Consider the following 15,078-nt stretch of genomic DNA (forward strand, 5'->3'; position numbering starts at 1 on the left):
AATTCAGAAAAGAAAATCCCGAGAAGAGTTGTTTTTTTTAATAATTATCGATTTCACAAAACGAAATAACTGTTAAAGAGCATTGAGTTACAAAGTACTTTATATGACAAATGAAGACAAAGTACAAGTTTGTATAAATAGCTTTATTCACAGAATAATAAAAAAAAAAACATTTTTCATATCTATATGTGTATCTGTACACATTAGTTACGAATAACAAATCATCAGGTCATTGTTTCTGAGATGCTGAGTCTGTCTGTCTTTCTTTCAAGCCAGTAAGTTCTGTTTGCAGTTCTCCAGGCTTTGGTGGGACCTCTGGAATGGTCTATAATGTTAGAAAAAACATGAAAACGAAATATACACAATCTGTATTCAAGATGCACATTTCTGGATATATTGAGAACAATTCATTTTTGTATGTAATGAAATCAATCAAGCAATAAAATCTATACAGTTAAATAATAAAAAAGGGGGGTTGCAAATTGCAGTTCACATTTATAGATAAATATCTAGGTAGCACCAACACTTAAACACATAAAAAAGCACAACATCTGATTTGGAAACTTACTAAATCAGGACGGTAATACTGATGCACAACCTGTGCTCCAGCAAACATTGACAACACACTGGCTGCAAACATCCTTAGATACCTTGGCCAGGATACACCTGCTGGCATCCTTAAAAGTCAGCTGGCTGACAATTAAGAGAATTTTAACCTAAAGAAAGAAAAACTGTTTATTTAATTTGCCCTTCTAATAGCTCTGTTGCTATTTAAATAGAAAGGAAATGTTGGGTAATGTTAACCCATATAAAAATTTAATTATTTACTGACTATTTTAAATAACACCACCAAATATTATTAGATTATTTATAAAATTATATCAAAATGACAATAAAAACAAAAAGCCATTATTATTATTTTATTTGTTAAATCAATACAGCTAGTCTAAAAACACCGTTTCACATTGCACAATCAAAGCTTATTTCAATGCAACTCAATAAAATAAATAAATAACGAACACTTAAGCATGTCATGTGTGACATATAGACACGTATTTGATCAGTCAGTTTAATCACTTCTTGCTATAAGGTCATTTGAGCACAGCTAGCTATCTTAAACGTAGCAGCAAATGAAGAACATGTGCGATTGTATAAAAACAGTATTACAATTCCCACATTAAGATGGATAAAATCTGGAGAGACATATACTAACCTTGTTATGTTATAATCGAAATAACATTCCAGGTTTTGTTGGACGACATTCAGCAGCAAAGGTTCTTGTTACATGTCTCACATGTTCGCTTTGGACGTCTTGTAAATCACTTTTATCATAGGGAGAACTGAAATGGATGGTTTGTCGTAATAGCTCTAAGTAATAAAAAAGTTATTAAATTTATTAAATTAATACTTTGTTCTACGCGTATTTGAACACCGGTAATTTCAAGCACGCCATGAGATGTGTTTTACATAAAAATGTATGAAGAGAAAAAAACGACCCCTCCTTTGAAAATAATGGTCGAGTCCGACAATGTGAAGCCAGCCATTAGAAATATAGTGTATAATAGTGTGGATTTAAATTCGGCACGAATGGTTGCTTGTATTAATGTTTTATCATGTTAATTTTCAAATCATCATTTATAAGAATTAGATAAAAAATGAAAAGCTTTGAATCCAAAAACTATGTAAGTATATCGTTTTACCATGCATTAAACTAAGGACTTTTATTTTGAATTTAGCCTTTACCTTTGTTGATATTTTTACTTACACCGGCTGCATCCATCATGTGTAGCATCATTTAGCTTTTACCGCACTAAAAATACTCAAATGTGCCAGAAAAGGTCTGAAGAATATATATGGAAGGTAAGATTTATAATCCTAACGCAGAAATTATATCTGTGTTTGAAGAAACGAGTTATTTTAAAGCTTGTATTCCGTCAGTGGTCCACACACAGCTCTTAGCTTATTGAGTGTAACGAGCTAGTTAGCTGCATCCTACAGTAACAGAAGTTGATTAGTCTTTGAAATATGCATGTTTTTAGACAAAATTAGTATTTTGAATTATCCTGTGACGTTTAATTGATAAGCTAAGACTAATGAAAATAGGACAGTAACAGAGGATTAAACAAAGGGAGGTGTGGTTTACCAGCTGGCATATCAGTAACATAAACATGAATATTAATCTATTAAAGTAAGACCACCAATTAAGATGGAAGAAAGGCAGTATTCATCTCTGACGGCCCCTATGGATTATCTTCAGTACTGGTGAGTTTGCCCAGCCCCAAAAGATCCCAAAAGAGTTGCTTTCTCATGTTTTAAATAAATTAGTGATGTGTATACCGACAAATGCTATCAAAATGGGATATGAAGGTGTATGGTGAATGTGTAAACACTGACAAGAAAAATATTAGATTATAGATTTTGAAGTAAGGGCAGTGTCTTTGTCTCTGTAATTTTGTTTTCTCAGGTATCAAACCAATCCTCAGCAGTACCAGGCAGAGCAGGTGCCGCAGTACCACCAGATGGTTAATGCCGTCCAATACGCCGAGAGACCTGTGGAGGACAAAATCATGACTGATCTTTCAGTGCATCAAGAGCCATATCTGGATCAACCTCAGCAGCCTCATCAACTCTCTGCCCAACCACCAGGTATGACCTTTTGCATCCTCACAGTGCATTTAACTGGGATGTTTCTGCAGCTTATTAAACATCTGGTTTGCAGCCCTTCCGACGACTCCGGCAAAAGGAAAGAAAAGGGGAAGGCCTCCAAAAGGTGAAGGAAAGGAGAGGACGGAAGCTGAAGAGTCTGCCAAGAAAGCGAAGAGGACGTTAGATCGGTTCAACGGGATGTCAGTGGAGGAAGTCATGGCTAGAAAGCTGCCAGACGTCATCACACACAATCTTGACATGCTGATTGTAAGTTTCTGGTTTATAAAGTTTGATCTGTTTTTATTTCTGCTATAAATTAAGTACATATGTACAGTTAGGTCCGTATATATTTGGACACGGGCACAATGTTTATTTTTTCATCCGCTGACCAAAACATATTCACGTTACAATCCCATAATGAATATGGGCTGCTTTAAAGTGCACACTTTGAGATTTAATTTGAGGGTATTCACATCAAAATTGGAGGAAAGGTTTAAGAATTACAGCTCTTTGATATGAATAATTATTATGGGTTTTATAATTAATCTGATTTAATACATATGAATAAATAGTAATATGACATTTTTGTTTGTTTGTGTAAACTCATTGCTACTTTTACAGATCGGCATCAATCCAGGACTTTTGTCAGCCTACAAGGGAAGGCATTATCCAAATCCTGGGAACCACTTTTGTATGTATTATTCAGCTTATTCTTTTTTTTTTTTGTAAAGGATGTTTATATATTTATGCTCATCTTTTGATTGTTTGTTGATGTCTCATAGGGAAATGCCTATATCTTTCTGGGCTGACTGATGAACAGCTCAACCACATGCATGACCAGACGCTTCCTGAACGGTATGGCATTGGTTTCACAAATATGGTGGAGAGGACAACACCTGGGAGTAAAGACCTATCAAAGTAAGACTTTAACATTTACATGATCTGTGTGAACGGTGTGGTCACATTTATGTATTTCCAAGCAGGTTTGGCAACATATTCAAGCAGCTTGGTTTTATAAGCGGCTTCTGTGCGAGCAGAGCTTCATACTTTGAGAAACTATTGACGATAGAGAATGTATCTTTTTGGAAAGTCTGAAACAATGCAAATTTCTCCAACATCTTGCTAATGGGATCACACTTTAAAAATGAGCTTATGCTCAAAGGATTGCTTGATATGAATACATTCGAATATCTTGAGTGTTTGGTTTGCAGCAAAGAGATCCGTGAAGGTGGCCACCAGCTTTTGGAAAAGCTCCAGATGTACAGACCTTTAATCGCTGTGTTCAATGGAAAATGTAAGTCGTCGATTTGCTATTGATTTAAGTCTAAACTCATATTTATAATGAAAGTTAATCCTGTTTGATATTTCAGGTATTTACGAAACATTTTGCAAGGAGATTTTTGGAGTAAAGGCTAAGAACTTAGAGTTCGGGTTGCAGCCTTACAAAGTGCCAGAAACAGAAACGGTAGGAGCTTCTTTCTTAATAGTTTAATGTTCCTGTTTATAGTTGCATATTGATTAGACATGAGCCTTCTGTTGTCCAGGTTTGCTATCTGATGCCATCATCAAGCCCACGCTGTGCCCAGTTTCCTCGTGCTCAGGACAAAGTGCACTTCTTCATCAAGTTAAAGGAGCTCAGGGACCAGATGAAGGGAGTGGTGAGGACTCAAGAGATCCAAGAGACAAGCTACACATTTGATCTGCCTCTGGCCAAAGGTGAAGACTTTTACAATTGAAAGCCGTTTTTGTGTTGTTCAGAAATATAAGTTGTTAGCCAGTCATGTACTTTGTCATTGTTTATTCTAGAGGATGCCAAAAGACTGTCAATCAAAGAAGAGCAGCATGACCCTGGATACGAGGAGACCTGTGCCCATGGATCACAGCAGCACACACAGCAAGCATTTGAGGTCCGCCCTTCTACAGACACAGGTATATAAATATCATGTACGGAAAGAATATGAACCATTTTGTGTCAGGTGCTTGTAATAATAGTCAAAATTCTTTAGATCAGGTATCGGACAACCGGTGGACAATGCAGCCGTTTGCGGACCAGATTCCAGACATCAGATGTAGCAACAGCAACTGAACAGCCTGAGAAAAGGACCAGCTAAACATTCTTTTTTTATTATTGTTTTATTTAATATTTTAATGTGTTTTGCCTGTTTCTGAGTGATTGATTCAGAGCTGTTAGCTGATTGATTCAGAGCTGTTAGCTGAATTATTTAATTTACGTGATCTCTGTGTGAAAGCGTGAATGACTTTCTGATTGAGACATTTGTTAATTTTGTGCCTCTATTTTTATCCTTTTAAGTAAACTTCAGTTATAAACTACAGTTCAAAGGTTTGGGGTTAGTAAGATTTTTTTCTTAAAGAAATTAATACTTCTGTTCAGCAAGTACGCATTTCAAACAAATACTGTACATTTAAACACAAAAAAATGTTAAGCAGCATTGTTTTTTCACTTGTCTACATTCAAAATAATAGGAAATGTTACTCGAGCAGCAAAAAGATTTCTGAAGGATCATGTGACACTGAAGACTGGAGTTATGATGCTGAAAATTCAGCTTTGTATCACAGGAATAAATGACATTTTAAAATATATTCAAATAGAAAACAGTTATTTTAAATTGTAATGTTTCACAATATTACTGTTTTTACTGTATTTTGGGTCAAATAAATGCAGCCTCGGTGAGCATAAGATACTTCTCTTTTTAAAAAGAAATCTTCCCCAAACTTTTGATTGGTAATATGTATTCCCATTAGCTGAAGTTATGTGTTTTTTCGTGATATTGAAATGTTTTCACATTCACATATTTTATTTTTTTATTTTTAATATGAGTATTTCAGTGCAACAGATTCCTAATGGAAACCATGGCTGGACTCTGGAAGAGGTTTATCACTGTGCATGTCCTCAGTGCATGGATTTATTGTAGTATTGCAGATGGCATGCTCAGTCCCACGTTATGGTGCTTATTGAATACAGATCACTCAATTTACCTCATTCTGAATGCTATTTTTAGACTTTTTAGAATTGTGTTTTGTTATTTTGCAATCAGTATGCATAACTGTTTAGTAACATTTATACCTGTTACATCATAATAACCCAGCTTCATTTTTTGCTGTGAGAATTATCTACTATGTATGTCATTTTGTAAGTTGTATTTTATGTTTTATATGTATGTATTACTAAGGGCCAAATAAAGCCATGTGTATTCGTTATTGTCAGTAAAATAAATACCTTTCTAATACGTCTGAAATAAAGCCGCGACTATAATCTTTGTTGTTGAGAGAACTTTTTAAATCAATGAAGAAATGTGTTTTGCAAGGTGCAAATCGACACAACCGAACTATGTATTAAAGGCGTATTTTATTTATTGAAGCGCAGCCAATAGGAAGCACGCTCTGAAGCGTTTAAATGTCACAGGAGACGGAGGTCATACTATTAACTTCAGAGGGGTGCAGTTTTTCATCTCCATAATGAATTTAAGATAAAACCAATAGCCCCCGGTACGTTTTTAGTTTTTACATTTAAAAATACTTCCCAAAAAAAAAACTTAATTTCTGTTTTCTTTGTTTCCTTTTTAAATATAACTTAAGAGACAGACGTACTGTGCCCACAACGCCCCTAGTACTGGTGCTTTTGGTACGCTCCACTGTCAAATTGATTTCTCGCTGTTGCTCTCGTCTTTGTTGCTTTCACCGGTTTTGTTCTTAAAACGAGAAAAAAACAGCATTTCAGTGGACTATCGTTCTAATCATATCACAACGGTATGTATTCATTTAACAAGTAATGCGTAATTTGATTAATTACACAATGTAAATGTATTTTATGCCGATAGAAGCGCTCTGCACAGTTAGCTAGCGACCATCAGTCATTGTGCTCAATGAATTTGCACTCTAGGCCAGTATTAGCCGAACATGCTAACAGCATCACATATGGTTTTTATGTTGATGTGAAATAAAAGGATCTTATCCGTTTACCTGCATTTGTCCTGCTGAATTAATATGTAATTAAGTTACTAAACTTAGATTAGTTTTCTTTGTTTTTCTGTTTAAGTTTATGTGTGTGGATGTGTATTGAGAGATAGTGAGATGTGTTGGGTTGTTTTGTGTGGTTTGTTGGAGTGTGTTAAAATCCAGCACACAGAACCTTTTCTGATCTGGTTTGTACACTTAAGCCAGACTAGGCTGGATATGTTTTGATATTCACTAAATTTAGAATTGCATTTATGTATAATTGAACCTATTTATTATAAAAGGGCTGGTTATAAATATTCTCCTGTGAGAATACCACTTGAAATTGCTGTTGAAATGAACACAAATATTGATTTATTTAAGTAAATTCTTTAGAGATGGATGAAAGGCTCTATGGATCTTTGCCTCATGCCCCCTCGGAATACCTCCAACAATGGTGAGTGTCCCCAAATGTCGTCAATTGGCGCCACGATTAATTACGATCCCACTGGTTTTCTTATGCTGTTATAATATCTATCAGCATTTTAGTCTGTTTTTGAATGCTACTAACCAGTCTGTACCGCCATGCACGAAACAAGCAACAATAACACGTTATTGTCCTGCTTACAAGAAGAAGAAACTTGCCACTTGTGTTTGTTTTGGAAACTGATGTGTTCCTGCAATTATTAACGTGTTCTTTTTGCAGGGTTGCATAAATGACTTCACAAATTATTTTAGTATAACTCAGTAACTCTTTATGGAAGTTGCAGCTGCTTTACAATAGAAAATCTCCGATGTAAAGGAGATGCAGTTGTTATGTTGAAGTCTCAGTTAAGTGATGTATAATTTCTAGGTATGAAACTGTATTTTTAATGAGTATTTTCATTTTATAGATTTATTTAAAAAATATTGCAAGCTTTATAGCCATTATAAAATGTATTTTAGTTTAATAATTAAATACGTCATTAGTATTATCATGGCATTATATAAGATTTGCAATCTGCATGCTTGTGAATGTATTTTAATTTTTTGTTTTATGTTGACTGACTGTTAAATGTTTTCTAATTATTAAACTATTATTTTGATGTTTGATTTCATACATTATTTAAAAAATGTAGAAATCTAAAAATCACAATTTTTAATATTTTTTTATACATTTTCTTTATTTAAAAAAGATTACAAGTTTTTATAGTTATAAAGTAATTTATGGTTTATTAGCTGTAATTAATAAATCACTAATATTACTGTTAATATTACATATACCGTTATTATATTTATGCAAAGGTTTGAAATCAAAATGTTTGCAAATGTATTTTCATCTTTGTTTGTGTTGTCTGTTAACTTTGAAGTGTTTCTTTTTAAATAAGACTTCAGTGTCTGTTAACTCATGTTAAAATTATTTCTTATTATGAAACTATATTTTGTTTGTTTTAGTTTTACATTTTTATTTAATATTTATAAATATAATGTTTATAAAATAGTTTATTATATTTATGCAAAGGTAAATATGCGATCTAAATAGTTGCAAATGAATTTTAATCTTTTTGTATTATCTAATTGTTAAATGTTTTTCTTTATGCAAAGTTACTTTACCTGTAAACACCATTGTGTTGGGTTAATTATGACTTCACTACTTCGGTACAGAATATTGGCCAAACTGATTAAGAATCTCTATTTTGCATCTTATTAAATATGTGCTTTTAAGATGGACTTTTTTCTATTGAAGTCTAAGTTGGACTGACAACTCAGTCAGTCCCTGTTTCATTTCTGAACTAGGGTTCAGTCAGCTCAGCAGCATCTGCAGGCCCTTCAGGCTCAGTATCCTCACATGGCTAATGGTAATGCTGGTTTTATGATGGAGGGACACAGAGAAGATGGAGGCATGCAGCAGATGCCTGTACACCCAGAGGATGCCGCCCAACTGGAGCCTGCAGCTGCACAGAAAGGTGTGTTTTCAAGCGTTAGAACTGAGCTCAGCAGACTGAATACATTCTCTCATGAAGCTTTAGTCAAAGTGGGATTTTTTCTCCCCCATTTAGCACCTGCTAAAGGAAAGCGAGGAAGGGCAGCGAGCAAGGAACCTAAACCCAAAGGCAAACCTGGACCCAAACCCAAAAAAGCCAAGGAGGATAAGGAGGCCCCGCCAGCTGAAGGACAGGAGAAGATTGACGAAACCTTCAAGAAAGTCAAGAGGAAAGTCGATCGTTTTAAGGGCATGTCGGAGGAGGAAGTCATGAAGAAAACACTGCCTGACATTCTTACCCCCAATCTGGATTATGTCATTGTAAGTTTGTATGCCTTTTCTCTGAAGTTGCCTTTTAACAATGAAGAATGTTAAACCAATGATGGAATTGAACCCAGATGACTGAAATGAATCTTATATTTATGATACAGATCGGAATTAATCCAGGGTTGATGGCGGCCTACATTGGAAGATGGTTTCCTGGACCAGGAAACCATTTTTGTAAGTAGATTACAATTCTACTCATCTCTATTGTTATATTATGCTTTTATGTAAAAGAGATTTTGTTGTTATTATATTGTTTATTTTATTTATATAATTGCTATTATAAATATATTCTAGGGCTGTCAAATCAATTATTCACATCCAAAATAAGTTTTTGTTTACGTGATATGTGTGTGTACTGTATATATTTATATGTGCAATGCACATACATGTATATATTTAAGAAATATGAATTTTATATTTATATAATATAAATCATATATATAAATATGAGTATATACGCATGTGCACATATTTCTTAAATCTATACATGTATGTGTGTGCATTTATATATATTTATAAATGTACACAGTACACACACACATACCAAGTAAACAAAAACTTTTATTTTGGATGCGATTAATCGATTTGACAGCCCTAATATATTGCCTTTGTAATATATTAATATTAAAGGTTGTTTACAAATAAAAAAAAGAGACATTCTAAAGGTTAATATATATTAATAATATAAATAAAATATTCTAATATAATAGAAATAATTAAAGAACAAATATTATAAACCAACTTATATTCATATTTTTTATTAAGGAATATTAAGGAATTTTTAAAAACCGTTATGTTGACATTATTATCTTTCAATATAAAGAGGTATTTTATAGTATGTCTTTATTGTTAATAATACAACAGTTCTATTAATATTGTTGTTGTTGTTGTTGTTATTTTAACATTTTAAAAAGTGGTTGTATACAAATATAAAAAGATTTTATTTATATAATAATGTAATTACAGAAATATTCTAATATAAAATAACATTTATTATATATTTAAAAATTTTATAATATAAAATAACAAATATTTATGCAGCATAATGTATTTTTTTAAAAAATCTATAATATATTAATTTTAAAAAATAAATAGTTTAAAATCTCTAATCTTTCAATGATTAAACTATAACCGTTCTTCTCAATCTTTTAGGGAAGTGTCTGTTCCTGTCTGGATTCACAGAGAAGCTGCTAAATCACATGGATGATCAGAGTTTGCCTGAGAAATACAGCATCGGCTTCACAAATATGGTAGCGAGAGCGACACCGGGAAGCAAAGATCTCTCTAGGTGCGCTAGATTATCACTCTACTTTCATTCTTTACTGGAAATAGTGATGTTCCTCTCATCTAAGCTGTTTTACTCGTCACCTTCTGCAGCAAGGAGCTTCGAGAAGGTGGTAAAATCTTAGTGGAAAAGATAAAGAAATTCAAGCCGCTCATAGCAGTTTTTAATGGAAAATGTAAGTATTCAAACACAAATACACAATGCATACTGATATGAAGGTGTGCATTTAACAATATCTTTTGTTTTAGGTATATATGAAATGTTCTGTAGGGAGATTTTTGGGAAGAAGCCAAAAACACTTGAATTTGGCCTACAGCCTCACAGGGTTCCTGACTCTGAGACGGTAAAAAAAAATTCTCTTTTTTGGTTCACTTCATAAAAAAAAAAAAAAAGGAACATTTTGTCAAAAATGAGTCGTATATTACTGTTTTCTGTAGGCGTTGTACCTGATGCCGTCCTCCAGTGCCCGCTGTGCTCAGTTTCCTCGTGCTCAGGACAAAGTGCATTTTTACATCAAGCTGAGAGAGCTCCGAGATCAGCTGAAGGGGGTTGCAAAGCCCAAGGAGATAGAAGAAGTCAACTACTCATTTGATCTCGGCTTGGCCAAAGGTACAAGCAAACCAATTATGATTGCCCTCCTGATATACACAATTATGAACTGTACTTGACCACTTTATCTTCCTTCTGTCTTACAGAGGACGCTAAGAGGATGGCCATCAAGGAAGAGCAGTATGATCCTGGTTATGAGACCGCTTTCGGAGGAGCGTACGGGGAACCCGTACCTGAAGGAGGCCAAAGCAATGGATACTGTAGCTTCTCCACATCTGAGGAGAAAGGTTGGTACCATCTTTCTTCTATGGAACTTTTTGTCCATACAATGAAAGTCAAAGAGGTCTTTAGATGTTACAAATCAATTTTTGTGTTCATACCTCCAGCTGACACAGTGGAGAAGGCGCCTACGAATCCAAACGCGGTTGGCCAGGTTCAGGACGGTCAGTGGATGACGCAGTCTTTTGCCGATCAGATCCCAGACATCGGCAGCTCCTCTCAAGCCCAAAGCTGGGGTGTATGAGGAAGGACCGTTCTCAGGGACTTCAGACGAAGCCTGTCGGTTCCTGTGCTCTTCCAAAGATGCTGTGCCTCTTATCTTTTCTCAGTCGATTCCAGGAGTCTTTGGGGCATTGGTTTCTTTCTCCTGTGCGTTGCTGTGACAAGTCTGTTACGTTATAATTTCAGGACCGGTTTGAGGAAATCACAGTATCATGGAAGGTGGCCCAACTTCACAAGCACAAGGAGAATCCAATGGCTGCTGTGCTTTTAAAGAAACTGTACCTCTGAACTTCAATTTGGGGGCCTTTGAGATCTCAAATGCCTCTTTATTAAAGAAAAGAACAGTTTTTACTATGAATTTCAATTAGACCTTTTAGGAATTAGCATTTCTATGGAACTGGAGAATATACTCATCTTTTACTTTAATGGTTTAGAGTCAATGGCGTTATTTTTGGTAGTTTAGTGTACGAGGTTCTGAGCACTGGTTTATTGCATTATGCGATATCAGGGACTGATACTTGATTTGTTCATAAGGAGCACACACTATTATTTCATTTGATATTTTAGATGGGATGTATTATGTTTGCTTTTGTAGTAATATTTGAAGTGTAACTACCCAAATCTTTTTAAAGAGCACATTTTAAACATAATATTGCAAAATCTGTGAGGATAACATTTAAATAATGTTTTGTTACTATCATGATGTGACATATAAGGTCTTTTTACATGTTGGAAGGACTTCTATGAACTTCTATGGTGCCACTGCAAGACTGTACATTGCAAATATCTTTAAATGTGTTCCTTATGAGGAAGCATCAGCATCACTGTTTAAAAAAATGTATACAGCAACCTCTCCGCTTTCAGTACTGTAAAATACAACTCAGTATGACTGTTTATATAAGTGAAATAATCCTGAACATGCCATAATTTATGGATTTATCTACATGCTTTTACTTGGTGCTACTATTTTTTACCCTTTCTGTAAACATGATTATCTTGTTTCATTAAAATACAGTTATGCTAATTTCTGCTTGTGCGTTTATTTCCGTATTAGTATTTAGTATTATATTTTAGTGAGAAAAGCTTGTAAACTGGTAGAAAATGTTTGATTATATATTGTATATTTTTAAGGAGATTACACATAAGCACAAGCACTAAACCCAAGAATTCAACTGACATTCATTTTGTAATTGATCTGACATCTTTAATGTATAGGCAATTTAAGTTAGTGCGATTAAATAAAAATCAAGATTCAAAAGGTTATTGAAACCTTTTTATTCAAAATAATTACACAGTGTTTGTAAAAAGAGGTGGTGCTGGTAAGTGAGTTGGTGAAGAGTTGGATATTTCTGAATGTGACTGAAGGCAGAAAGTCTTATTTAGGGACATCACATTTAATATTTGGGTTATTATGTAATATCTTTAAAACCTTGAGAAAGCATTCTTCAATATTTGTCCAATCATTCTCATTGTCATCTGCCACATCCACAGCAGATATGACCACATCTCTGGAGTGCACTCAACAAGCCTAAAAAAACAGTCAGGGTCTTAGCATGAAATTAGACTTTGATATTTCAATTTACTTGTTTTTAACATGTATACCTTAAGAGCATTATGTATGCCATCTCCACCGGCCAAATGCACCACATTAGACAGTAAACCAGCTTCACTGAAAGAGAACATCTTATTTCTTCATCCTCCCTCAAGCTAGCCTTACAAAATACTGGAGAAGGTGAAAAATAGATCATTCTTTTAGATTTACTGGTTCATTGTGTTGGATGCAAGTTATTTGTTGTCTCACCTTTTTTGATGGACTCCGGAAGGACATTTTTAGAATTCCCAGTCACTCTTAGCTTGTTTTCACTTATATATTTCTTAGGTGTTGGAATATTCTCCCATTCTTCTATTAGGGTCAGCTCTGACATTGGCGATGTGAGCTTCAGGAGTTCTGATAAACAATATTAGATCCTCACAATTACGCCAAATATCATCTTCAAGAAGAGTGTAAGCCTACTCACCATTTTCTTTTAAAAAAAGGAAAGCATCCTTATATCCTTTGACACATCTCAGCCAAGACTACGAAACACCACAACAAGGTTATGTGGGCCTAAATATGTTTTTGAAAATTAAGCATTCATGAATTTACCTCTGGATCTGGAGGAAAAAATGCAATGACCACTCGGTGTGCGTTAATGAAGTTGATGTGAATGCTGACGTTATTGTAGTAAATGTCATGAAAGTAAAAAGGGCTGCCATAAGGACTGATGTCACTCTCTCCAGAAAAAGGCGAGATGGTGATTGTGTTCCTCAGACCAGAGAAAGGCATGTTATCACTCAATGCTCCATCTACATACCTCTGAAAACGAGGGAAAACTTTAAAAAGGGTTGCAACTTTAATTTGCATTTCAACTAACTAGATAAGGTGTGAGTAATATCAAGATAATAAACCAGCAAAACATCAAAGCTAATAAAATATCAGTAAGAGGAGCACATTGAATTGAAAAACTGACTATTATTGCGAATTTATCACCAAAATATACAGTCAAACGGCTGTTTGGCTACATACTATTCCATGATATCTTGGAGGTATCACACCACAGTACAGTGGATAAAAGCAGCTACAAATCAGAGCCTGCAGACAGAGAGCAAAGTGTAAATCATAAATCCTCATTAACACTTATCTATTCATAATGCAGGAAACAAAAGGTAGTTGAGTTCACCTGAATGAGATCTTCTTTACTGTCGAACTCAGACACCAACACATTTGTCCCATCTGACACTCGTGTGAGTGACACAAACAGTCGTCCACTGGCGAGTAGGTGGGCATCTTCAGGCAGGTCATGATTTAGGAAGTTTCGTACTATCTTCAGCAGGTCGAAGGAGGGATGCACAGCACCCAGAGTGCCTTTCCGAGCCTCTCGAGACATTTCCAGCAAATTTTCACAGGATTTGGCTTCAAAATGGAATTTCCTTTAGGATCACCAATATTAATCAATGTAATAGTCATCAAAATTAATTAAATAGGGGGTTTTCTACCATTAATGTGTCTTCTGAAATCTTTTAAGATTTTAAAACTACTATTCACTATCATTTAATTGTGAATGGGAAAGATTTGTCATTTGGATTCATGACAAATGCCTTCAACACACCTTTTTTCGTTGTCTTTTACAACTTGTGTGAAGTTTTTAAACTAGAAATAATTGTTGAAACATACCTGGAGACATTTGGCATGCTAGTATTGCACCCATGAGAGCACCAGATGAAGCCCCACAAATCTTCTTCACCCCCTTAAGAAGAAACGGGGCCCGTTCAAATAAACAGCTATAGACTCCACAGTAGTAAGCCATCAGAAATCCACAGCCAGCAAAAGAGATATTCCATTCTTTAGAAGATTCCTGCATATTCTTCAGCATATGAATCCCTGAGGTTATGCAGTGCAAAGTGCGATACATTACTGAGTCCAAATGAAGGTCAGTCATTAGCACTGATAGTATCTGGCAACGTTCTACTATTGCGAAATAGAGTTTTGCAATCGCAGAGGTCATGTACTGGAAAAACAACATTGCATAGTGAGGACACTGCTGTGATCATTGAGTGATTTTTTGTCAAAACATTAGTGATCTTGAAAGCCTTGATTGTGTTAGTGAGCAAAACACTGCTGCCATAATACTGCTAAATACTGGGTTACTCCAAATAATTAACTTCTTGCATAATTCTTTTTTCAGCAAGAAAAAAACTAATTATAAAAATTTATTTTTATTTTTAATTGAATTACATATAAAATATGAAAGTTATAATATATAATGTCAAATTTAAATTACATAAAATTCCTATATTAAACATATTTTCTTGC

General features: G+C 34.5%; 4 protein-coding genes across 11 annotated transcripts; 2 read left to right on the forward strand and 2 right to left on the reverse strand.

The window, feature by feature from the left end:
* Positions 1 to 128: 128 nt before the first annotated feature.
* Positions 129 to 1,469, reverse strand: LOC109065145 (protein brawnin). Its single transcript, XM_019082160.2, has 3 exons — positions 1,214 to 1,469; positions 569 to 716; positions 129 to 325 (listed from the first exon to the last, which is right to left on the reverse strand). Exons 2-3 carry the CDS (start codon positions 674 to 676, stop codon positions 230 to 232), a joined length of 204 nt encoding a protein of 67 aa, XP_018937705.1. The 5' UTR covers positions 677 to 716; positions 1,214 to 1,469; the 3' UTR covers positions 129 to 229.
* A 101-nt stretch (positions 1,470 to 1,570) lies between these two features.
* LOC109065142 (G/T mismatch-specific thymine DNA glycosylase-like) lies at positions 1,571 to 4,841 on the forward strand. 3 transcript variants are annotated; one of them, XM_042753468.1, is made up of 11 exons: positions 1,571 to 1,682; positions 2,190 to 2,262; positions 2,465 to 2,646; positions 2,720 to 2,913; positions 3,268 to 3,337; positions 3,429 to 3,564; positions 3,858 to 3,940; positions 4,017 to 4,111; positions 4,191 to 4,362; positions 4,453 to 4,575; positions 4,653 to 4,841. In XM_042753468.1, the coding sequence occupies exons 2-11, from the start codon at positions 2,207 to 2,209 to the stop codon at positions 4,730 to 4,732; spliced, it is 1,191 nt and encodes a 396-aa protein (XP_042609402.1). In that variant the 5' UTR covers positions 1,571 to 1,682; positions 2,190 to 2,206; the 3' UTR covers positions 4,733 to 4,841. The 3 variants fall into 3 exon arrangements, with proteins under 3 accessions (XP_042609402.1, XP_018937703.1, XP_042609403.1); XM_019082158.2 differs by lacking the exon at positions 1,571 to 1,682 and adding an exon at positions 1,712 to 1,860; XM_042753469.1 differs by lacking the exons at positions 1,571 to 1,682; positions 2,190 to 2,262 and adding an exon at positions 1,737 to 1,860.
* Positions 4,842 to 6,258: 1,417 nt separating this feature from the next.
* Positions 6,259 to 12,066, forward strand: LOC109065141 (G/T mismatch-specific thymine DNA glycosylase-like). 5 transcript variants are annotated; one of them, XM_019082151.2, is made up of 11 exons: positions 6,259 to 6,414; positions 6,985 to 7,057; positions 8,377 to 8,546; positions 8,640 to 8,884; positions 8,995 to 9,064; positions 10,043 to 10,178; positions 10,268 to 10,350; positions 10,424 to 10,518; positions 10,613 to 10,784; positions 10,871 to 11,011; positions 11,111 to 12,066. In XM_019082151.2, the coding sequence occupies exons 2-11, from the start codon at positions 6,999 to 7,001 to the stop codon at positions 11,245 to 11,247; spliced, it is 1,308 nt and encodes a 435-aa protein (XP_018937696.1). In that variant the 5' UTR covers positions 6,259 to 6,414; positions 6,985 to 6,998; the 3' UTR covers positions 11,248 to 12,066. The 5 variants fall into 5 exon arrangements, with proteins under 5 accessions (XP_018937696.1, XP_018937699.1, XP_018937695.1 ...); XM_019082150.2 differs by having other exon boundaries at positions 6,263 to 6,414; positions 6,997 to 7,057; XM_042753471.1 differs by having other exon boundaries at positions 6,303 to 6,414; positions 6,997 to 7,057; positions 8,350 to 8,546.
* A 419-nt stretch (positions 12,067 to 12,485) lies between these two features.
* Positions 12,486 to 14,683, reverse strand: LOC109065140 (patatin-like phospholipase domain-containing protein 2). Of its 2 annotated transcripts, XR_006158640.1 has the most exons (8): positions 14,440 to 14,683; positions 13,946 to 14,178; positions 13,792 to 13,857; positions 13,372 to 13,581; positions 13,244 to 13,302; positions 13,027 to 13,173; positions 12,828 to 12,948; positions 12,486 to 12,753 (listed from the first exon to the last, which is right to left on the reverse strand). XR_006158640.1 is itself a non-coding variant. In XM_042753473.1 (6 exons), exons 1-5 carry the CDS (start codon positions 14,675 to 14,677, stop codon positions 13,273 to 13,275), a joined length of 777 nt encoding a protein of 258 aa, XP_042609407.1. In that variant the 5' UTR covers positions 14,678 to 14,683; the 3' UTR covers positions 12,970 to 13,173; positions 13,244 to 13,272. The 2 variants fall into 2 exon arrangements, 1 of the variants encoding a protein (XP_042609407.1); XM_042753473.1 differs by lacking the exons at positions 12,486 to 12,753; positions 12,828 to 12,948 and having other exon boundaries at positions 12,970 to 13,173.
* Positions 14,684 to 15,078: the final 395 nt, after the last annotated feature.

The sequence above is a fragment of the Cyprinus carpio genome, chromosome B25, assembly GCF_018340385.1.
Source record: "Cyprinus carpio isolate SPL01 chromosome B25, ASM1834038v1, whole genome shotgun sequence".
NCBI classification, from domain to species: Eukaryota; Metazoa; Chordata; class Actinopteri; order Cypriniformes; family Cyprinidae; genus Cyprinus; species Cyprinus carpio.